The sequence below is a fragment of the Staurois parvus genome, unplaced genomic scaffold, assembly GCF_062004578.1.
Source record: "Staurois parvus isolate SC_StPar_1 unplaced genomic scaffold, SC_StPar_1.0 ptg000183l, whole genome shotgun sequence".
In the NCBI taxonomy this organism is placed as follows: Eukaryota; Metazoa; Chordata; class Amphibia; order Anura; family Ranidae; genus Staurois; species Staurois parvus.
Window position 1 is genome coordinate 541,074 of NW_028317979.1, and position 24,697 is coordinate 565,770.

At 39.2% G+C, this 24,697-nt stretch overlaps 1 protein-coding gene across 2 annotated transcripts in view; it reads right to left on the bottom strand.

Annotated features, from left to right (window-relative positions):
- Positions 1–103: 103 nt before the first annotated feature.
- The window catches only part of PALMD (palmdelphin), an 86,860-nt gene continuing 62,266 nt past the window's right edge, over positions 104–24,697 (bottom strand). Inside the window, exons 4-8 of one of the 2 annotated variants that reach the window (XM_089677268.1) lie at positions 19,936–20,050; positions 15,863–15,887; positions 15,077–15,190; positions 10,691–11,677; positions 104–4,906 (exon numbers count right to left, since the gene is read on the bottom strand). In XM_089677268.1, the coding sequence (XP_089533394.1) occupies positions 4,863–4,906; positions 10,691–11,677; positions 15,077–15,190; positions 15,863–15,887; positions 19,936–20,050 (1,285 nt within the window). In that variant the 3' untranslated portion in view covers positions 104–4,862. Of the gene's footprint in view, positions 4,907–10,690; positions 11,678–15,076; positions 15,194–15,862; positions 15,888–19,935; positions 20,051–24,697 lie in introns of both variants that reach the window. The other variant, XM_089677267.1, reaches the window with a different exon arrangement.

Genomic DNA, 24,697 nt, shown 5'->3' on the forward strand with positions numbered 1-24,697 from the left:
ATTGATTACAGGAGCATTTTACTGTATTAGGGATAAAAGCAAAACATATCAAAGAGTAATGCTGATTGTATAATGGTTACAGATTTTAGTGCAAGTCCAAACATACAACGTGATTCCCTCTTATTTATTCCCTAGTACTTGTAAATCATACAACACAAATAAATAGGAGGCAAGCAAAACAGAAATTATACAAAAGACAGATTAAGGCACAGTCCCTTTAACAATATTTCAGTGTAAATATGAGTCATTTATTTGGCATAATGTGTGCTGGTCACAACTAGCACTGGTTATTAATACAGAACAAATGGCAGGAAGAAAAGGTTAGGAGACTTCACCAGGGGATTTTGGCTAATGCATTCAATGACCAAAAATCATCAGTTCCATATTTATAACATACGTTTTACTGCTAGAGCTAATACTTGTGATAGATGGCAATAAAGGCTACATGTTGAAAAAAGGCCTTTTTTAACTCTGTTAAGCATGATAAAATTAGCAACAGAAAAATAGTAGTGTGTACAAATTATTGGCTTTGTTCAGAGAAGCTTCATGGGACAAACTCAAGCATTTTTTTTTTTAAATGGGGCAGAGTAGGGAAGGGTTACAAACTTTGCTGTTTTTTTTTCAATCTGTCTCCAATGGGGCAAAGTCTTCTTAATTCCTGTCCCTGTGACAGGGCGTCACCTGAATGGGGAATCTCTACACTGGGACAGTGATAAAGAATACTTTTTATTTAGATCGGTGAAAGGATGGACCCTCCTTTGGGTTGTGTGCTCACTCTGTGTTCCTGTCCTGGGAATACCAGTTGTCTACTTTTTTTTTTTTTTTTAACTGCCACAGGTTTAGGAGAGGAGGACAAACCTAGATGGGAATAATGCAAACTGATAACCGTGCAGCACAGGACGTTTTCAGCTCACAAAATGTCTGGCAGGATCAACAGGTTTTTTTCACTTATTGAACAGATCTAACAAAATGTTTTCAATTGTATATATTTAACAGATGGAAGGGAGCAAATCAGTTTAATTGTTAGGGTTTACATATAATAACATTTACCAGCATGAATGAGAATACTGTGCTCTGTAAAATATGTGGGTGCTTGTATTTTCTGGTCCCCAGAGGCATCTGTCTACTTAGGTCTAAAGTAATAACCTGGCTGTTGAAAATGGGACCTGTGTTATAAATGGGAACCCTTACTTGGGTCAGCAGCATTTTAGTGCAAGGTTTCCAATCTAGGGTACTTTGGTAGCACATTTAGGAGAAAAGGGCTGTGTCAGTGATTTAAATGTTTGATCCATGGAGCAATCCCGCACCCTTATTTTCTGACACCCATTCTATGGTTGCGGGTGCTGGTACCTCAGTCGGTCCGTAGTGAAGTGATATGCCTTCTGTCTCTGCATTGCACTTGGTGATGTAAGGCTTGGATGCAGTTGCATGGAAACCTATGCCATAAAGCTCTCTAGTCACTGTTGTGCTAATCTGAAGGCCACATGAAGTTTGGAGGTCTTTAGCTATTGACTCTGCAGACAGTTGGCAACTTCTGCGCACTGTGTTGTTCAGCGTGCACTGGCACCGCTCTGTCATTTTACATTCGTGGCTGAGTTGCTGTTGTTCCCAGTTGCTTCCACTTTGTTATAATACCACTAACAGTTGACCGTGGAATAATTAGTAGCAAGGAAATTTCACAGATAGACTGATTGCACAGGTGGCAACCTATCACAGTACCATTCTTGAATTCACTGAGCTCCTGAGAGCGACCCATTTTTTCACAAATGTTTGTAGAAGCACTCTGCATGCCTAGGTGCTTGATTTTATACACCTGCGGCCATGGAGATGATTGGAACACCAATGATTTGGAGGGGTGTCCCAATACGTTTGGCAATATAGTGTATGAAAGAAGAACAAACCTTACTAAAGAAAAAAAAGGAAATGGTTTGAATTGCCAAGTAGATTGTGATATCTTCCATAATTGCAACTGCCTAAAGTCAGTCATAGTTACATAAGGGGAATGGTAATGATATATGTCAATTGCAATACTGATCAAGCTGCTTTGTACATGGAACGATCTTGTTTGCAATGCAGCTGTATAGAGATCATGGAATGACTGAGCCTTAGTGATAGGTTCATCTAAAAATGTTCCACCATAATTTAATCTCTTTGTCCCATGAGAAAATGGAATGCCTGTTTTGCTAGGCACACACCAACACTAATTTCATCTACAGTCTGCTTATTTATGCTGAGCTATAAAGCAAACCTACAAATTCATTAGTCACCAGAACAGCATCTGATGTCTTCTTATTAGTTAATACTGGAGTGAGGTAACCTATATCATTGCGTGCATGGCCATGACAACCAACAAAAATTGGCTTCATCACCAGTTGAGGCCACTGCCTGGCTGGAAAGGTGTCTCAAAGTATATTCAGAAGGTAGAACAGCCAGCAGGTATCAGAACTATCTTTTAAAGCCGTTGATACAAAAGCAGGTTGGGTCATGTAGCCTTACGCCTCTTTGTGGAAAGCCAAGTTGCAGTACATTTGTCTAAATTCCCACTACTCTTTCGTTCATTGATGGACACAGCCTCTCTTCTCTTCTTATCCATGACTAGTAGCGCCACCTACAGGAGTAGGACACTAGGCAGAAAAAAATTCGGCCCCTCTTATGGGTAGTCCTCTCTGGATACAACCCCATCGCTGCTATAGGGGCAACTAGGGGCGGATTCTATTATGACGCTTACTGCTACCTGGGCGTTCCTGCATCAGCCATTTCTGTCTCAGGTTTGCAAAGCGAGGACCTGGTTGTCTGTGTACACCTTTACTAATTTCTTTAGTTGGGCTCCTTCAGTGTTGTTTTTAGGTGTTGGCATGTTGCCTGGTTGTCTCTTGTTTGGTTACTCACCCCTCATTTTGGCACTGCTTTGGGAAGTCCCTATTAGTCAAGAATAAGAAGATATGTGGTGTCCATTAATGAACAAAAGAGAAAACAGAATTGTTTTGTTACTCACTGTAAAACACATTTCTCTGAATTCATTGATGGACACAGCACCCAACCCTCTTTGGAGATTTTACTTCTAACACAGCTTTGTGACTAACTGGTTTGCCTATAGCAAAGAGGAGGTTTTATCCAATGAGGACTACCCATAGGAGGGGCCGGGATTTTTATGCCTAGTTTCCTACTCCTGTAGGTGGCGCTATAAAACCTATTAGAAATAAGAAAAGAAGAGAGGCTGGGTCTGTCAATGAACTCAGAGAAGGGGATTTTACAGTAAGTAACAAAAAATCCAGTTTTTATGGAAGCAGTGAATAGAATCGGCTGTGGGATGACTGCTTCCGCTTGCCAGTTTAGACCTTTGCACAAATGCATCTTCAGTCTCATCATTTGTCCATAGTTCCTCTAAAACAGGGGTCTCCAAACTATGGCCCTCCAGTTGTTGAAGTACTACAAGTCCCATCATGCCTCTGGAAGTCTTGCCTGTGGCTGTCAGTCTTGCGAGGCCTCATGGGACTTGCAGTTCCTCAACACCTGGAGGGCCATAGTTTGAAGAATCCTGCTCTAAAATAAAGGGTAGCGAATTTAAGGTACTGTTTTCAACAGAGAAGTTCTGAAGTATTCTTAATTATTTTGTGATTATGTGTGGTCTTTTTTTTGTCTTTCCAGTGACATCATGTTATTTGGGAAACCAATAAAAGCAATAGCTTCAGTAAAGTTAATGAGATTTTCCTTTATATTGATCTGCAGCCACCAATATTCTAGTTTTGCCCTAAAAATGGTAACAGACTAGAATGCTAGAATGCTATAAATGGAATAAACCATTTACTTACTATCTTCAGTGCAACAATATGTAGTAGCTCTCCCTTATCACCAGCTGGGCATTTTGAAAATTTTGTGAGAAACAGATATTATTGAAATCTATACCCTGATAATGTATTGGTGAGAATCTTTGATGGGCTCCTTGAAACTCTCATGGTAGTCATGGTAGCTTACAGACTTGTTTTAATGCCAATAATCGAAAAATATACGGGATGAAAACAATTCCCATGATCTGTCAAAATCCATTCAGACATTAACGAGACAGAATAAAACATTTGGTTATGCAATAGCATCTGTCAAGTATATATGCAGTTATTATACAGTTGCTGCCACTATTTCCGGTGCAACTCAAGTACTAAACATTTGAGTTTTTTGAGATTTTCAGACATGCTAATAAACATGTATGGCCAAATCATTTAAGAGCTCTTCCAACCTTTACTTGGGTCGAATGGCTGGAACTTAGGATGCCGCAGCACCTTTTATGTCCGAATATATAACCTGATGCAGTACAACAGACAGCATTCGAGAGTCAGCATTGTTCATGAACCCATCACCACTGGCAGCACAGTACTTGTCTGCTTTACCGACACTAAAAAGAAAAAATCACCAGCAATTATGTAACTCTCAATTAGTGTGATTGTGATGCAAGTTTGAAATTTAATTTGCCAGCATTCTTTCATGATGTAAGATCAAGCTTGTGAATAGGTGGAAAATCAAGACAAATCTTGCCTGGATCTGCTTTTGTTTACATGACTACAAAGTAAATGCAATAACAAATGGCCCTGACACCATGGATCTTCCTAGTTACATAAGGAATTGCCTTCCATATTCAAAACAAAATAATATATTCCTATATAAAAACACATGAACTTGCATAGCATTAGACAGAAAGCTGAAGGGTAGGAGATGAACACCAGTGGCTCTCCAGATATAGTTGACCCACTAGAGCACCAAGAATGGGTTGCCTTTCGCAGGAACAAGAAGAAAGTCCATGTAAAACTAGTGTGCACAAAAATTCTGGGGATCTTCTTCATCCATATCTCCTTATGTAGTTATGAGTCTTATATCACTTTTTTCCCCAGCTTGGCCATTCTAATTCTCAATGCTGTAGATAAAAAGAACACAATCAGAGCCATATTTTCTTTATGTAATTTATAGAAAAAAGCAGACTTGCCAGTCATTGAGCTTTTTGTAAAAATGCAAAGTTATAAGCACCTCCAAACTGTGCTTACATAAGATATCATTTTTTTCCCTTTAAAATATTTTTTTCTTGAAAGGAAATCTGTCAGTGTATCTGTTAGCAAGCTTAGCAGGGGGGTCTATCTAAAACAGAACAATGGCATTATTACGTAAGACTTATATAGACCTAAGACTAGTCCTGGATAGGAGCCTCAGCCATTACAGGTATCAGATTCATTTTGAAATGAAACATCACATTTTTTTAAACACCCTTTCCTTTCAGTATGCTACATATATCAAGCTGTAGTCAATTCTGCAGGTATCGTTCAACCGCTGAAAGGTCTATTTGACAAAGTATCTTTCTATAAACATGCATGCTCTGGCCATTCAAGTTTTCATGTTTATATAAACACACATTAACAAAAAAGGGATAGCTAGAAAACACCCCATGGTGGCAACTTATCTCTGGAAAACAATATGAATTTGGCTGAAAAAAAAAAAGTCGGTTGATTGTGGATAAAGATTTGACTGGTGGAAGATTCATCCAAGGGAAACAAGTCAAGCAGTCCCTACAGACAATAATTCCCCAGCCTAACTGTAAATAGTTAACTTAGGCACAGATCGACTTTTGCCCAATGTCAACTTTACAGCAGCAAACATGCTCTAGGAAAGGTAAGCAAGTACGGACAGCCTAGTAAAACCCTTCCCATTTTTGTTAGTGTCCTGAAAGAATGGACATCTTATATTCTCTGAGAAAAGTAAGTTACTTCTTACATTTTTCTACCTTTCACCTTAACCAAGACATTGTTCTATCTTCTCTCTGTCCTGCTTCTAAACATCCTATGGAGATTTCTCTCCATTGTCTGGATGTGGTGCACACTGTTCAAGCTCATCTCACTTCAATAGCTCCCGTTTGACAGTCTCATTGTCTGTTTGCCATTCCTGAAGGTCAAGTCTGTCACCTCAAGGGCAAGTTTCTCCTTTTCTTGTTCAAAGTGCACTCCACTGGATCAGGATCAGTTTGTGCTTTATGGGCTTTTTAGCATCAGCAATCTATTACTCAGATTTGCAGAGCTGACATCTGGTTTTCTGTTAACAGGTTCATTAAGCTTTACCAGGTAGACGTTCAGGCCTCAGTTGATGCTGGCTTCATTTTTTGGGGTTCTTCAGGCGGTTCTGTTGAGCTCCCTCTGTTACCTTGTTGGATTTTGTGGGCCTGTTATCTTGTGCTGTATGTTATGGTACACAGGTCTCTTCCCTCTGTTCTTATGACCTACTCCTATACTGCTTGCTAACAAAACTGAGGCATGCTGGGAGTGGGAGGGTTTATACTACTATACAGTTTTGTTTTTCCAGTGTCCAATCTCTTGATAGCAGCCAAATAACCCAATGTACCTGAATTACTTCATCCTGTGTCCATTAATACACTCCAAGAAAAGGAAAAGTAAAAAATCCTATTATTTTTTTCCAAAATTTTGATTTACACTTTTTTGATACTTTTTGATAAGACTTATAAAACAGACTGCTCTGTCTAGGTCAACCAAAATTTAAGCAGTGTTTGGCCCTGCCATCACCGCTCTGTATGACAAAGGTCGATTGATCAGTTGACTTTGATCAAAGAAGGCTATTGGAAAATTGCTGGCCAGACATTGCCTGTGTCCAATTAGATGTAGGCACTGTGTTGATATTTTGACAGCCGACAGCACTGTTGTCAGAATACAATAGCATACTATGGGTATTAGTTCATCCACTTTGTTTGCAAGCTGAATGGAAGATATCTATACATGAATGAGGAATTTGCACTGACAGCTATTACATTCACACAGTTGCAGTAGCAGTGGCTGCCTGAAAACCCAAATATCAACTGCATCTGATATGATGCTGTCACTGTTTAGCCAATCATTTTCCATCGGCTTAGTTGATTATACAATCAATTTTTTGTTGCTGTCAACAGTGACACATGTGGCTCAAATTATAGCTGATTTGGCAGGAATCACCCAGAATTCGAGCTGTGTATGGCTAGTATTTTATTCCTTCATAGACCTCAGTGCCTTTAGCTCTTTTTTTTTTTTTGTTCACAAATGCACATGATGTTGTGGGTAATAAATGTGCATTTATTTTTTTTGTTTACACAGAAGCCTGTGGATCTTGGATGCAATCTCATAACCCTGCAGACACTGCCTACAGCTCTCTGCCAGTATCTCTATATGGGCAGACAGTTACTGAGCTGCAGGAAGTGTCAATGGACTAGAAGAGGGCACTGCTCAGCGCACTAGTCTATTTACTCAGTGGTAGAAAGGACTTGTAGTTTATTCATTCACAGCTGCGCCAATTTTAAATGTGACACCGACTGTGGGAAGAACCCTCATCTGCTGTTACAGGGAAAGGAGCTCTGGGGGTGAGGGGGCTGGTGATTACCAACATGTTACATGGTACACCCTAAATATGTGTATAACATGTTGGTAAAGGTGAACCTATCCTTTAAACTGGAACTAAATGCTCCTATCCTTTACAGCCAAGGAATTTGCCATCTTAGCCTCTGTTTGATTTGCACTTGCCATGGTGCTGCACATGTGATCAATTATAGCACCAGTCATTTGATGACTTTACATTTTGGTTGAATGCACAAGCAAATGTGACAGTCGTCATTCACAGTGTGACTTGAATGTAAACATTTTGGGAAATGGTTAAATCAAAGGGTTTAGTTCCGCTTTGGATGTGAATGGCTGTGTACCACCTTCAGAAGACCTACTTATCTAGGCTACGGTTATGCAGAAATCTGGATTAGTTTACATATGATTACTATGTCATAGCTGATACAATGGTCACATAATTGAAAAAATTTCCCACAGGTCAATGACAGCCTGGGACTGACAGCTACCAGCCACACAAAGTGTCCGCTGATGACTTTTAAGAGGATTTGGGGTTATAAACGTATTCCCAGCATGGGGTAAGCTATTATACCAATTGTGGGTGAAAAGGGGTTACTGGCTTAAGCAGGTGTGCAGACCTAAAAAATGAAAAACTGCATTTTACTGTGCGGGCCTTTGTGAATCTAGCTCAGAGACGCATAGCAAACCCTAAGGTATTTTTTGAAGTTTACCAAAAATTGAATACCATGCTTGGGTAGATGTTATTCATTTTGTTGTAATAGTGTTGGTATCCTTAAGTGGAAGATACTTAAGAATATTAGTATATTTAAATTAAATTACAATAATTGTACATTGTAAGTTTAAACTACACAAAATTATAATATAGTCATGAAAGAAGGCTGTTTCACAGTGATTTGAATAGGATCATTCTTATGATTTGTTAAAATTTATGATTTACACATAAGGCTGATCACATATTTGTGCCGATGTCATAAGTAATTACTCCTACACAAAAATCAGTACATGAACGTGTACACATGAGAAAATATACACCTGCCAATGGAAATAAGTATGAGCAATCATTAACCATCACTTGAAGATGTCATACATTTCCATGGCATATCACTTATCACAGTAATATGGACCATAGTATTTGTAGTCTACAAATATAATGTAGTTTTTGCGTCGATTGAGAAAATGTCTTGCAATAAGTAAAATTAGAAAAAATACATAACAGTTCCCATGGAGTGCTTAATATTTAATATAAAATGTGAAAAGCACGGTGTACACAACTCCTACATCCATGTGTGTGCTGTTTCTTTTCTGTGATCAAGTCTCTACAGCAATGGTCACAGTAAATGGCGTGAGAGTTGAACAAATATACTCCACATTGATGATTGCTTTCATGCGAGTGGTCACCTGACCAAGCAGTGTTGTAAAAACATTGCTCCATCAAAAAAGTTTGCCTCCTCCCTGCTCCTTGTATCAAGGAGCAAACAGAAAACAAATGAATTATTCATGAAATAAATAAGTAGGCTACAACTGTTGAGTTCCTTCTGAAAAAGCTAGATACCTGGTTGTCTCTAGATTCAATACTTTAATCCAGTGGCCTAGAGCATTGGTCCTTCCCCTCATGCCAAGGTGCTAGGCGTAATCCTAGACTCTGACCTCTCCTTTGGGCCCCACATCCACTCACTGGTTAAATCCTGCCGCCTCAACCTCAGACACGTTTCCAAAATCCGCCCCTTCCTGACCAATGACACCACAAAACAACTTATCCACGCCTTGGTTTTATCCCGCCTCGATTACTGCAACTCCCTCCTCACTGGTCTACCGTTACACAGGCTATCCCCCCTTCAGTCTATTATGAATGCTGCTGCTAGACTCATACACCTTACCAACTGATCAGCGACTGCTGCCCCTCTCTGCCAATCACTTCACTGGCTTCCACTAACCCAACGTATAAAATTCAAAATACTAACTACAGCTTACAAAGCCATCCACAACACTGCCCCTAGCTACATCACCAACCTCATCCACAGATACCGCCCAAATCGCCCACTCCGCTCCTCCCATGATATCCTCTTCTCTAGCTCCCTCATCACCTCCTCCCACACTCGCCTCCAGGACTTCTCCAGAGGCTCTCCCATCCTCTGGAACTCCCTACCACAGCATGTCCGGTCAGCCCCCACCCTGTCTGCCTTTAGGCGATCTTTGAAAACTCACTTCTTCAGGGAAGCTTACCCCACCTCCACCTAAGAACTGTACTTGAATCACCTCCGCCAGATCATCCCCCACAGCTATCACCTTTTGTATCACCTCCCCCTTCCTTTAGCTTGTAAGCTCCATGAGCAGGGCCCTCCTATTCCTTCTGTACTGAAATACATTGTAATTGTATATTGTAAAGCGCTGCACAAACTGTTGGTGCTATATAAATCCTGTACAATAATAATAATAATAATAGAGCAAGTAAGTTAGACTAAGGACACCTGGTCCAGTATGAGAGCAGACAGCAAGCATTTTCAGAAGGAGACTAAGGCAAGGTTAACCAACAATATTTTTTCAGAACAGACGTCCATAAAAGCCTTCTGAAAAATACTCCATCATAAAGGCACAATATTAGCTCTGGTCCAGAGGGAGTTATTGTAAACCAGGACATGTGTACATAAGTTTCACGCCTACATGCAAGTCAGGTGCTTGTGAACTGGGTTGACAAATATTTAAGTTACTTTAATTTGTCCTCCAGAAGTTGATCCAAAACTTCATGGACCAGTTTCTGAGTTGCCTTGAACTGCTTGATGTTGCTTTTGCATTCATGCTGATTTGTAAAAGCAACTCAGACACAGTAATGAATAAAATATGTAGGCTGCGATCAGTGTGCTGAAAAGCCCTGCCCGTTTTTCCTGAGTTGTTGCAGCAAGTGCAAGTATGAAATGTTGTTCTGTTAATAGGAGGTAGGATCAACAAGTCATGCATGTGCAATGAAAGTATACACTGTAGGTTTGGCCTCGTTTATCAGTGAGTCTCATATAAGAATTACATTGCCCATGCTAACCAGCCGGATAGCAATTTCCACTTTCCAGCTGTCATTTCCCAGATTTGAATCTGATTGGTGGTTGTGACCCATTGATAAACAAGTCCTGTTTCTACTATATTTGAAATTTGATTTCTAAATTTAGCAACACCTGAGTTACTAAGATATGCAACTCTAGTGATAATGATTCAAAATGAAGCCACATTAAACTGGCATGATAGTTTCTGCTAATAAAAATTAGTAAGGACAAAGCAGAAATTTTACATTATAGAACAGCAGTTGCATTTCTTCACATGTTTCTCACCTGTTAATGATGGGTCCTCAGTTCCATCATCTGTAATCTGTTTGGACACAGGAACATAGTTGTGAGGACCCAAGCTAGATTCTTGTTCTTGTAAAGATATTGAGTTCTTGTAGGGTTGAGGACCATGCAGTGCGATATTGTGTTTGGGTAGTTTATGTGCAACACTATTTGGCAAAGGAGGACTAGAAATGGGTTCTGCTTTGGTTTCTGGTTGCCTAATCAGTTCTTCCACAGTTGCTTCTTCTTCTTTGTCATTGTCATCATCAATGATGACCAGTTCTGCACGAATGACTCCCTCGTAATCTGTAAGTGGTCTGCTTTCATTTTCATCAGCATGCTGGTAGCCCATGAAAATCATAGTAACTGGCTCAGAGTCATCTATGTAACATGGTGTGGCATGGACAACACTGGGTTCCAAGTCATCTTCCATATTAGCAGCAGTAGAGTACTTGGTGGTGTATCCTTCTGAGTTAACAAACACTGCCTGATGGAAATCTTCTTTCAGTTGTGGTTCTGCATGGGCTGATTGTCCATTTTGCATGATAACATTTGGCTGTGAATAAACTTTTGGCACAGATTGTTTCTTTGGGAATATATCTCCCACTACTGTTGGACTGTGACCATTTTGCTGGTTCACAATGACTGGTGAGCTGTGACCATTTACATTTTGCTGAACCTGCCCTTTATGGAGGGTGGAACTGTTGTAAGGATTGGAATATACAGGTTCATGGTATTCTGTAGGAGACTGTGTGCTCTTCTCTGTAGCTTTCCTCAAGAGTTCCTCTACTTCCATAGGAGCAAGACTGTTTACTTCATTTTTAGCTGTCTTGCCTTCAGAGCTTACAGCAAACACAGACTTCCTCCCATCATCATAAACTTTAACTCCTGTATCTTTAAACTCATTGGAGGGGACCGGGATTGAGGATAACACTATGTTCTTTCCAGTCTTTGTGTCTTTTTCAACTTTGATTTCCATGGCAAATAATGCTGGAATTAAATAAATGTCAAAAAGACGTTAATTTTGTAGCAGTCAGTTTTTGGATTTTTTTTGGTTTTTTATCACAATTTATGAATAAAGTTGGAAATAACTGTAGCAGGCACAGCTACTACAGTGATGTTGTTGGCTTCTGAGTCTCATCAGGGTGCCCCGCTGCTTAGTGAACTTAGGGCTTGCTCTATCAGTATAGGTGCCAATTAGGGAACAATTTGCATTTTCTCAAACAATACAAAGTGTTCTCTGATTGAATGATGTGGAGATCATGGAGCCACCACCCTGTCCCACTACCTTATCCAATCAGAGAATACTTTGCATAGCGTTGCTCTGCAGTAGCCTGGAGTTCAGCTTTAATTTCAAGTAAAGATTCTATCTGCATAGAATGTTTATGTTCTCTGGGTGAGCACTCACAAAAAAAAGTATGTATATATATATATATATATATATATATATATATATATATATATATATACAGTTGTGTTCAAAATAATAGCAGTCAGACATCATTAACCTGCTCAATCACTGTTTTTGGTAGAAATTATATTTCTACATGGCAAATAATTCACTAGCAGGTGTAGTAGAGTAATAGAAATCCAACAGACCCAACAGTCATGGCATGCATGCTGCTGATTCAGTGTAATTGAATCACTAATTGAAAGGGGCATGTTCAAAATAATAGCAGTGTGGAGTTCTATTAGTGAGGTCATTCTTTCTTTGAAAAACAAGTGGCAACTATTGCCCTTATTTAAGGAAGGAAGGCAGCAAATGTTGTACCTGCTGGTTACAGTGCATTTCTCTCTGAAATTCTAAGGAAAATGGGTCATTCCAGACATTGTTCAGAAGAACAGCGTACCTTGATTAAAAAGTTGATTGGAGAGGGGAAAACATATAAAGAAGTGCAAAAAATGATAGGCTGCTCAGCTAAAATGACCGCAAATGCTTTAAAATGGCAACCAAATCCTGAAAGACTTGGAAGAAAGCTAAAAACTACCATTCGAATGAATAGAAGAATAGCCAAAATGGCAAGGACTCAGCCAACAATCAGCTCCAGGAAGATCAAAGAAGGTCTAAAGTTACCTATGAGTACTGTTACAATTAGAAGACGCCTATGTGAAGCCAAGCTATCTGCAAGAAGCCCCCGCAAAGTCCCACTGTTGAAAAAAAGACATGTGCTGAAGAGGTTACAATTTGCCAAATAGCACATTGACTGGCCTAAAGAGAAATGGTGCAACATTTTGTGGACTGATGAAAGTAAGATTGTTCTTTTTGGGTCTAGTGGCCGGAGACAGTTTGTCAGACGACCCCCAAACACTGAATTCAAGCCACAGTACACTGTGAAGACAGTGAAGCATGGTTGCGGAAGCATCATTATATGGGGATGTTTCTCATACTACGGTGTTGGGCCTATTTATCGCAAACCAGGGATCATGGATCAGTTTGAATACATCAGAATACTTGAAGAGGTCATGCTTCCTTATGCTGAAGAGGAAATGCCCTTGAAATGGGTGTTCCAACAAGACAACGACCCCAAACACACCAGTAAACATGCAACATCTTGGTTCCAGACCAACAAGATTGACGTTATGGAGTGGCCAGCCCAATCCCCGGATCTTAATCCAATAGAAAACTTGTGGGGTGACATCAAAAATGCAGTTTCTGAGGCAAAACCAAGAAATAGAGAAGAACTGTGGAATGTAGTCCAATCATCCTGGGCTGGAATACCTGTTCACAGGTGCCAGAATTTGGTTGACTCCATGCAACACAGATGTACAGCAGTTCTCAGAAACAGTGCTTATACAACTAAATATTAATTAAATTATTCAAAGGAAAGCAAAATCTTCAAACATTTTTCAGTTTATATAGTGAATGTTTGAGTTTGTAAAGAAGAATACAAACACTGCTATTTTTTTGAACAGTCTAATATTCACTTTTCTTCAATTTTTTTAGAGGAACAACACAAATTTGATATATTTTTCTTCATATTTTGATTTGGAATAGAATGTGTAGTGTTCCCAATGCGTTTGTGTGTATGGAAATAAAAGCTATTAGAAGGATTTTGAGCTTTATTCACTTTTTTCAACACACTGCTGTTATTTTGAACACAACTGTATATATATATATATATATATATATATATATATATATTTCAATTATATGTTATATAGCCCTATATATTATATATTATATAGAGGTTTACTGAATAGAAAGTTTATGTTTGTTTTGTTTTTGTCAGATGTGCCATTCCAAAACCAGGGACATTATTATGGGGGCACCCCCCCCCCCCTATCGCTTTAATTGCTTCAAAACTTCTGGGAAGACTTTCCACAAGACTTTGGAGTGTGTCTGTGGAAATTTGTGCCCTTTCAGCCAAAACAGCATCTGTGAGGTCAGATCCAGAATCCTGATATCAGACAAGTAGACTTGGCTCACAAACAGTGTTTTAGTTAGTCTCAAAAGTGATAAAATGCTAAGTCCTATGAACCTAGATCTGTGTACTCCAGCACACTTACATTGAAACAGAAAAGGACCTTTCCTCAACTGTTGCCTCCAAAGCTGGAATCACACAATTGTCTAAAAGGTCTTGTTAGTATGCTGTAGTATCAACAGCACCCTCAACTAAAATGCCTGGACTAAATCATTTGAATAAGTGTACATTTGTCCATTTAGTGTAGGTGTGATGGTCAGGTGTCTACAAACCTTTGGCCATACCCTGTGTTTTAGCTTGCCTCTAGCCTAATTTAGTCATATTCAGAGAGTACCTAACCCCATTTGACACATATGTGCACTGGAAAAAAGGATGGGCTTTAACACCCACATGCCGTACTTATGTGTTGTCAGTTGCTGCTTATGTGCTGAGAGCACACTTACTGCCCGCTGTTGCCACAAAGACCGAGCTGTCATAGACAGCTCTCTGACAAAGCTACAGATTGATAACTGGTGGGACCATCTTCTGATGATGGGACCACTGTAACAATGGTTACATAATTGCCATTCCTTCCCACCCCTAGGCGTTCTGAACTATTTAAAGGGACACCAGGGCAGGTGGGAAAGGGTTTAGAGAGTAAAATTATTGATACTAATAATTCTTCACTATTAACATGTTAATGTGTTCTCTTAGACTGTAAGCTCCAAGGAGCGGGGCCCTCCTAACCCTCTTGTATTGAACTGTATTGTTGCTGTATTGTCTCCCATTATTTTGTAAGGTGCTGAGCAAACTGTTGGCGCTGTATAAATCCTGTATAATAATAATACCATGAATAAACCTTGCATTAGCAATCCTTTCCAAGAACCTAATGTGGATAAGCCAGCGAAAGTTTTTCTGTACCAGTTTCTATCTGTTAACAGAGCAAAAAGTAATTGTTAGCAGACAAGTAATGATAAAATAAAGATACCCTTTCTTGGTTCATCCCCATTCTCAAGCTGGGCACTTTCCATTTTTCTGACAAAAGTTGGCTTATATGAAGGTGGTAGGTCAGGTATGCCAGCATATATATCCTTTACGGGTTCTGCTAAATAAATTAATGAGAAAATAAAACATACTATATATAAAAATACAAGTCCAGATGTTAAAGGCAGTAAAATCTAGGCATGCTGTTTAAACTCTGATAATATTTATTGCTCTTGTTAAAAAAAAAAATAACACAATATGAAACTCACAGTACAAGGTAGCCTTGTATAAAGAACAACTTATATTACATACGTCTTTATTTGATATTTGATCTGTCACAGTTACCCATACGACTTCTCTATACAGAGTCTTTAGTGACAAAAACATGAGAAAATTAAACCATGTCTCAAAAAGTCCATGACATCTAGTCCATTTCTAATTCTTAACCTGACCCCATCTCTTGACTTTCTTCCTTCTAAAACCATTAAAGTGCTCATATCATGCATGTTAAAGTACTTAGATATTTTGAACAAGCAGTAAAAACAAGCCCTCATTCATCTCTGTATCTATAAGCAATGGGAAGAAACAGAGCAGTGGATGGGTGAGGAAAAGTTACTAATGCTGAGGGGGGATGCGGAATTAGGTGACCCATTGCTGCAGTTACCCCATCGAGGGTTGAAACTATCAGTTGCCACACCTAAGATCTCAATGCCAACAAAATAGCAATCCAATGTCTTTCATACAGTCCAAATAATATTATTTACTGAATGCATCCATGTACTGTACATACCTTCACGAGCTTCTGTTTTCACAGCCTGCAATAATTAAGATAAAGAGATTAAAATGTATATCTAATGTATATGTATATCTAAGCACTGTCCACAAACAGTTTTCTTCTTGTAGGCAAATGTGTATTTTACAAAAATGTTTAAATAAAAAAGGTAAAAATTATAATAAATTGGTATTAAACCCTAAAACTAAAAATTAATACAGTATATTACAGCTTACCAGTCCTTAGATATGGTGCTTGCATTCATTCTCCTTTTTTAGGCCTTTTTTTCCCTTTCTATTCATCTGGTGATCCTGCCAATAACACACTTCTGTCTTAGGGTGTCTCCACTCTGAATAGAAGAGATATGGAAACTCCCTTAGACAGGAGCATTGTCAATCTGGGGAGAGGGTAATGCTAGATGCACTGACCATTGCAAGCACACCTGTCAGTGGTAAATGGTTTGTCTCAATACTCTGACACTTTTGCTAGACAGCTTGGTCTAGGAAGTAAAAATAACTGATTTACTGGCCGGATCAACAAGGAAAAATAACGGAACTAAAACCTGAAAATATATATAAGTGCAGCTGCCACATCTAAGGATTAGTAAACTGCAATTTTACCAATCTAATGCCACGATAAGTGGCAGAAAAGAGAATCAAGAACTTAAAAAGAAAAGAAAACAAAGAGCGCAGTACATTACTGACAATTCACAATGCAAATCATGTAGAACATATTCACATAGGTATATTAACCCCTTCGCGCCTAAGGGTTAAACAAATCTTAAGACTTAAGCACAATTTTGCAACGTTGAAGTGTTAGCAAAACCATACATATCATCACAACTACTTTGTGCTTCCAGGTGAATTATACTTTGTTTTTTTCAGGACAAATTGGGCTTTTATTGGTGGTAAACGGTAGTGGATATGTCCTAATTGTTTATTTTAATTGTCTAAGGAAAGGTGGCCCAAAATAATAAAAAAAATTATTTTTTTAGCTGTATATTTATTATTACTATTTTATCTTATTTATTTATTACAGGTACTTATTTAACGCCATCAATTTCCGCAGCGCTTTACATATATATTGTACATTCACATCAGTCCTACCTATAACCTACCACCAAAGAACAACCCAAAATAATTTCTCCTGCTCCTGACAATAACAGATATACCACATTTGTGTCTTGTATCTAAGTTGTTGTTTCTGTATTTTTTTTTTTTAATTAGTATTATTATTTTTTTTTTTTTACACACGCTGGTTTTTTTTCTCTCTGAAAGGACAGAGAGAGATACAATGTATCCCTCGCCTCCATTCAGAGAGAGAAAACACGGGGGTGGACTTCACAGTGACTGATCACTGTGATAGCCAATCGTTAGAATGGGACCAAGGGCTTTTAGTGAGACACCTGTCTCTGTGCTGGAAGTGCGCCGCATGGGAAGGTATGCAATTTAGCGGCCCCATGGAAAAAAGCCCAGTCCAGTGGGCTGCATATTTGCGTATGGTCGGCGTGAAGAGGTTAAAGAATAATACATTGATGTTGATTGTCCAAGGAAAAAAGTCCTATCAAACTCTAAGAACAAGTGGAAACATGCAATCTAATGTGACCATATACAGCATCAAATTCATGCATGGCATTATGCAATTAATAAGTATGTTTTTTGAAGGCAGTTCAGCTATTGAGTTCAGTAATCCAATCAGAAAGAGAGGGTGAGCACGGTGCTTTTTACGGCAATCATCTTTCTGGCAATGAATTATGCCCTGGAAAGAGCAAGTATCATAATATCATCCATAGAGGATGTGACAAAATAACTCAGAAAACATGGAAGGGGTTCCATCAGTAAGTGTGTGCTGAACATGCTTTTTAGAGTGCTCACTACCTTGGCCCAAGACCTCTTCAGTTTTGGGCAGCACCATTAAAGGTGTATTAGGGTCCCATTTCGATGGCCACATCTGTCACAGCTGGAATCAGCCCTGACCCTGATTCTTTGAAGAAATGAGGGGACCCTGTATATTGTATGTAGGCTAAACACCTGGGTCAGTTTGGGGAGGGGCGACATAGAGACCAATTGTGTGGACTACACAATTTCATCCCAGACATCATATGTAACAGAACCTAAATCTGATTCCCATCTACCTCTGCGCAGCTGGGGAAACTTCAGTAAGAATCTGTCCAACAGGGTCAGGTATGCTGATGAAATGAGGCCTTTGTCATGGGTGTTTCTTCTAAACTGTCCAATAAAGACATTGGGGAAAAAGTGATGGAGGTCAGCTCTATTTGTGACTGTGGAGCATGCCTAAGTTGAAGGTGTTGAAAAACTACTTTGGGTTTAGGGAAAATTTGGAGGATAATTGAAAGAAGGCTTTAATGGCTAAGTTCACCTTCTGGGAAATAATAATAATTGCATATACTTTTGGGATTTTGCATTTATTATAACTTCTCACAGGAACCTGCAAAGCATTCCTCCAGTGATTAGTGGATCATGGGTACAATGTCAGACTCCTGCATACAAGCCCTACAGCTTTCAGCCCATACCTCTGTACGGGCTGTCAGTTTGAAAGCTGCAGGGCTTGTGAATGAACTATGAGGGTGTGTATCAGTGCCCTTGCAGTTTGTTGAAAACTACAAGTTGTCTGCCTCATTGGCAGATGGGACTTGCCAGTCCTTCATTCACAGATTGTAAATGTAAACGAAATCCGGGGCTGTGTGGGAGCAATTTTTAAAACATGACAGCAGGTGCAGGGAGAGGATCTTCTGCCCATTGTGGGGAGGATCGGGGGGGGGGGGTGAGGAAGACATGTGCTGAAACACATTACATGGTACATCCTAAATATGTTTGCAATGTGTAACATGCTCCAAAAACTGATCTGATCATTAAAGAGTCATCAACTTATAGTTGGACAGTGCAAGGACTCCCTGTCGCTCCCATCTTTGAAAGCCCTATAGTTTAGGGAGTTCTGGAAACAGTGAGTTGTTTCAAATGGGAGTAACCCTGGTAAGGTTTGTGATTCCCAGCAATTTCTTATGCCTGGTACACATGGTAATTTGTTTTTCATTCAACCCAGCAGGCTAAATGAATAAACTGAGAAGGTCTCTGTACTAACTATGCAATATTAGTACAGTGATCTCCCTGCTGAGCTATTGTGTTTTGACAGGGGTACCACCCTACCCCCCAGAACACACCAGTCATTGCTTGCCACCATTGGCCAAGAACGCTGACTGCATGCCAATCAGCTGCTGGTTTTCCAGCATGCTCACTCTCATGACTGGCTCCTGTTGGACAAGAATCTGTGCACATGGGCAGAATTTCAAACTGTTTTTTCTGTACTACCGGTAGCTGATTTTGGATAATATTTGGCCTGTGTGTACGGGTTTAGCACAAACTTTCCCAAGCAGGTGGGGAGTGACTAGGAGGGTCATATTTCAAAGTGAATATGTTTCTTAAAAGCATTTAATGGATATCTATTGTTGAATACAATTCTAAGTATTTTAAAAAAGGAGCTACAGTGATCCCCACAGTCCCAGCCTGCCACATGTCGTAGTTGGGCAGTAATAAAATATACCCAGGGAAGGAACTCTAATGGTCTGCAAAGACCTCATCCCTACTGAACACCTTTGGGATGAATTGGAATGTCGATTGTGAGCCAGGGCTTCTCATTCAACATCTATACCTGACTTCACAAAAGATACATATATCTGTGTACTTTATCCTGACAGTCTGGATGTATACTGGACTCTCCTCTGGCTTCTAAATGACAGTAAAAGACAATAAGATGGGCCCAGTGAATACAACCTTCCTGTTGGGATGGAGAAGTTAACTTGATGGTTGCTCATGAGCTGGTACCATGGCTCTTGTCTACACACATATTAAGATTAGAGATGAAGGGGAGAGGGAGTACTTGAACTATGTTCACTTGGTGGCTCTTTAGTTTTCCATGAGCCAAGGGTCCCCTTGCCCCCACCATCCCCTCTACCCATAGATGCTCATGTTTGAAATATTTCCTGCATACTTATGTCTTTGACAATTTAAATTGTAACCCTGGGCATATAGCTTAGGTTGATCATGTCACATTATTAGTAAGCCTTTACATACTTTAATGATGTCCTCTGTAGTTCTCTCCACAGATTTCAGTCTCTGCAAGACCTGTATTTCCTTAGCAGACAGCTGTATTTCTTGCTTCTCAAGATTGTCAATCTCTAGCTCTAGTCTGTAAATAGAAAGCAGTGAATCCTCTTGTAATGTGCAAGACAAATGTATTCAAAATATTTTACAATTCTGATATTTAATGCTCTTGCATTCCTGTTATTCCTGGAGATTGGCCTAAACAGACCTGCGGTGAACTTGACTCTCAAAGGAAGCTTGCATATCAGTATCAATGAATGCAGCACGCTCCTAGCACACTGTGTTTATGTAGCTATCGATCACTCTCATAAACATGACACAAGTACATAAGATACATTTCTTTCCTCCATATTTAAAGATATGTTAGGTACAATTCCGGGAGTTTAAACACATCATAATGCCACAACTTTGGAAGATATAGAAGTACAAGCCAAAGACATGCTGGTAGGTGAACTGGCTTCTGTCTAAATTGGCCCTAGTATGTGTATGTATGAATGTAAGTTGAGGACCTTAGAATGTACACCCCTTGAGGGTTAGGGACCGATGTGAATGTACAATATATATATATATATGTGTAAAGTACTGCGTAAATTGACGGCACTATATAAGTACCTGAAATAAATAAATAAATAATACACGCAGGGACAGATTATACACAATACAGGACCATGCCAATGCCCTATTCTAGAGGGATTCCTACCTCTCCTCTGTGCTTGCATTTTTATATCCTTCTACTGATATACTGTACTTATACGCATTAGTAACCTATAATATCAATCTCTTGTATTGATTTGAACAAACTTTATTAAAGTACAGGACATTTGGTATGTTTATTTTCCCACCCTGTCACATGACATGTATAATATTCTCCAAAACTACATTCTAAATGACAGACTTAAAAGCAATTCAAGATTTTCAATGGCATTTAATTTAGTTGTCAAACAGGTAATAAAAATGCCTTGCTGATCCAGCCATTATAGTTTCCATATACCAAATCAATAAAAACTTAACGTGAAATTGTTACTGTTTGGAGTCTGAGCAATATAGGATGGACTGCTATGGTTTATTGTACATAAGAGCAGAGTGCAAAAGCCTTTCCTAAGAGAAGTATGGCTCTCAGAAGTCTTGTTTATACCAGTAGACAATGCAAAGTAAAGCCTGGTACACGCGTAAACTTTTTTTTTTCTGTTCAACCCAGCGGGCTAAGCAGAAAAACCTGACAGATTGCTGCATTAACACACGCAATGTTATTGCAGTGATCTCCCGTCCTGTGCCTTTGTGTTCATGACAGGGGGACTGCCTCTCCCACCCCCACTAGAACACACTGATCAGTGCTCGCAACAATTGGCTACAAAGCTGTCATTGGATGCTGGTTTTCCAGCATGACTCTTCAACAAAAGCCAGTCCTTAGACAGGCTTTTGTCGGAAAGACAGCTGTATACACTGGTCGAAGGTCAGCCAGTACCCGTTGAACCAGCAAATACCAGCTGATATTCAGCCCATATGTACCCAGCCTAACAAAAGAGTAGTCTTGGTACAGCATTGGGAAAAATAAAAATCTATGTTGTCAAGTTCCCGTTTTCCCGTTTGTGACTTCTGTGCATGAGTTGAGTCAATGACCAGGAAGTCACAAAAAGCCATCATCTCAGTAGAATAATTTTATTCTCCCTGCACACACCCCACGTTGTCTTGTTCATACATCAGCATGTGTACCTCCCAGTCAAAGATCACACTTTTAAACAGGACAGCTTTAGATGGCTACAAAGGCATTCTATTGTTCTGCTTGAGGAAACAAGGATCATAAGCTACTAACAAGACCAGACAAACCTTGTATGTTCATGAATATGTTTGTTCTCACAACAAACTACCCATTGCAAAAGAGTAAAGAGTCTTTATAATTATATCCTAATTATATAAATAATAACACTGCTTGTTTAAGGTATCTCCAGTTCTCAGAAACATGTACTGATACTACAGCTTTTAAAGCCCTGAATATCTACAATGAAAACTGTGGTCAACTAGTATTCTCATAATGCAAAAACTCTGAAAATCAACAAAGGGTTGAGCAATGTAACCTACCTAAATGACAACTAGATGGTCTTATATTGGATATCACATCTCAGGAATAATTACTCTAAGAATTGAGCATTTCATAGAGTTATGCATTTCTTCCATGTTACAGCAGTCCTAAACCCTAATGCAATACTCACTTGTTTTATCAGATCTTTTAATTCAAACTGATAGATAATACTTTATAATACTTACCTATGAGTCTGCTTCAGTTGGGAGCACCCTAACACAACAAACAAGCATGACATGTGGTCACTTTTAGGTTGACAATAAAGACAAGTCCAACAATCAATGCCTTTGACGGAATACAAATCCCACCACTTTGACACCAACCACATGTCTCACCACTAGGGATGCACTGAAATTTCAGCCACCGACACATACCGGCTGAAAATAGCCCTATCAGCATTTTGCCGATAGGAAAAATGTAGCCGATAGAGGTACCAATACAGGAGACTGTGTGTACTGCAGATGTGAGGGGGCGGCGGAGAAAGGTAGGAGAGGAGCTGTGTATACAGTGACTGGCTGTCACTATATGTCGGTGCCGGTTTTTAAATGTAAGTACTGTTTTTTTTTTATTCACTATAGCTCACAGAATTAGCTGTCACTTTCCCCCCAGCTAAAAGAAACAAAGTTTCCTTTTAGTTTATTTCCCTGAGTTAAAAGAAACAAAAAGTTTCCTTTTAGTTTATTTCCATAGATAAAAGAAATAAAGTTTCCTTTTGCTCCAGGTATAGTGACAGCTAATTCTGTGAGCTATAATGAGCAAAAAAAAAAGCCAGCAATTGCATTTAAAAACTGGCACTGACATATAGGGATTTATTTACTAAACCTGGTTGACTCAGAATCTTGGGCACCTGTGCATGGTAGCCAATCAGCTTCTAACCTCAGCATGTTCAGTTAAGCTTCAGCAATAAAACCTGGAAGCTGATTGGTTTTTATGCAGAAGTGGACAAGATTCTGAGTCAACCAGGTTTAGTAAATAAACCCCATAGTGACAGCCAGTGAGGTAGCCTCTCTTTATACACTGCTCCCTCACTGTATACACTGCCCCCCACCCCCTCCCCCCTACAAAGAGAACCTGTCACTCATATGCTATCACATAGAGGACTATTGGTCCCCTATGTGATAACAATAAAATCATAAGTTAAAAAAAATAAATAAAAATATACATGAAAGTAGAAAACAATACGAAAAAAAAATTCTCCCCACCCCCACATACACAGACATTTCGGTTTCAGTTCGGTTTTCGGATACATGCATTCTGAATTTTCGGTATTGGTTTCGGCACCAGAATTTTCATTTCGGTGCACCACTACTCACCACTATGGTTAAGTTTGGATGCAATTAGCTAAAGGGAGCCCACAATAGTTGATAGGTAATTTCAGATATATTTAATTAGGGTACAGGAGGGTAGACAGGTAAAATAGATTCATATACTTTGTCTCGAATACCTCATACTGGTTCAGTTAAACAATTTTTCAATAATTTTTAGATCATATCAAGATCCCCAAAAATGTATTTTGGCAGCATTTAAAAAAAAATTCATAAACATGTAGAGTCTCTAATTTTGTCCCATGTAAACTGGTAAGGTTAACCACCATACAGTGCATAAGCAATAGTCTGACAAACAGATATTTTTTCCTGTATGAACCTAGACTTAAAGATTTGTTTAGATAAATATAAAGTCCTTCTGTATCTTATTTTATACTTATGCGTATTTTGATCGATTTCCACTCCTGAAAATTGCACTTATATGGTAAAGGAACCACATAGTTCACTTTTGCTCTGAATTCCTTCTTGAATTGCAATCTCTAAAGGAGAATTCACACCTTTTTTTGCAAAAAAATAATACATGTACAGTATTTTGCCAACAGGAAAAATGTTCATTTATTATTATTTTTTTTTAAATTTGAGCATGTAAAACATTGAAACAGCAATCAGTGGATTGCAGGTGCAATGCTCTAGCTCCTGCAGGCTAATCCTGCATCTCCTGGGTCATATAAAAGTACTGACCTTCAGCTAAAGAGCTGGAGGAAGTATCAGTGGACTATATGGGTGGCTTCACACTGATCCACTGCGCTTTGCCATTGACTTCTATTATGTCCTGCAGTTTTGGTGTGTTTTCTGAAAATGCACCAAAAGTCCTGTATGCATGGGGCAGTGTGAAAGCACCCTTAGTGCACTGATGTCAAAACACTTGTGCTCCATTGAGAGCTACAGTCCCTTTGCCACAGTCGTAGAGAGGAACTGTATACTTTTCATTCACAACTTCCTGCACCGTGTGGGATAAATGACAGGAGCAGGCTGTGAGAAGAACCCTACAATGTTGTTAGTGGGAGAGGCAGTTTGGAAATGGGGGCTGTGTTACATCCTAAATATGGGTTTAACTGGAAATATGGTCTTAAAGCTGGAGTTTTCCAGAAAGTGACACATTTTTATTGGCCAGACTTGTGTATAAAAAATTCCTTCCCTGTTCTTTTAAGAAATGGGGTTTGACCACTTTTTCTCCATTTTCTAGCAGCAGCATCTACATCTTGCATCTCTTTCATCATTCTTCATGTCAACATGTTTGCAGTTTTTGCTCAGTCTATAGTATCTATGCTTACAAATTTTTACTCTATAATCTCGATATTAAATTTTGTGTTTTTAGCTTTTTTTC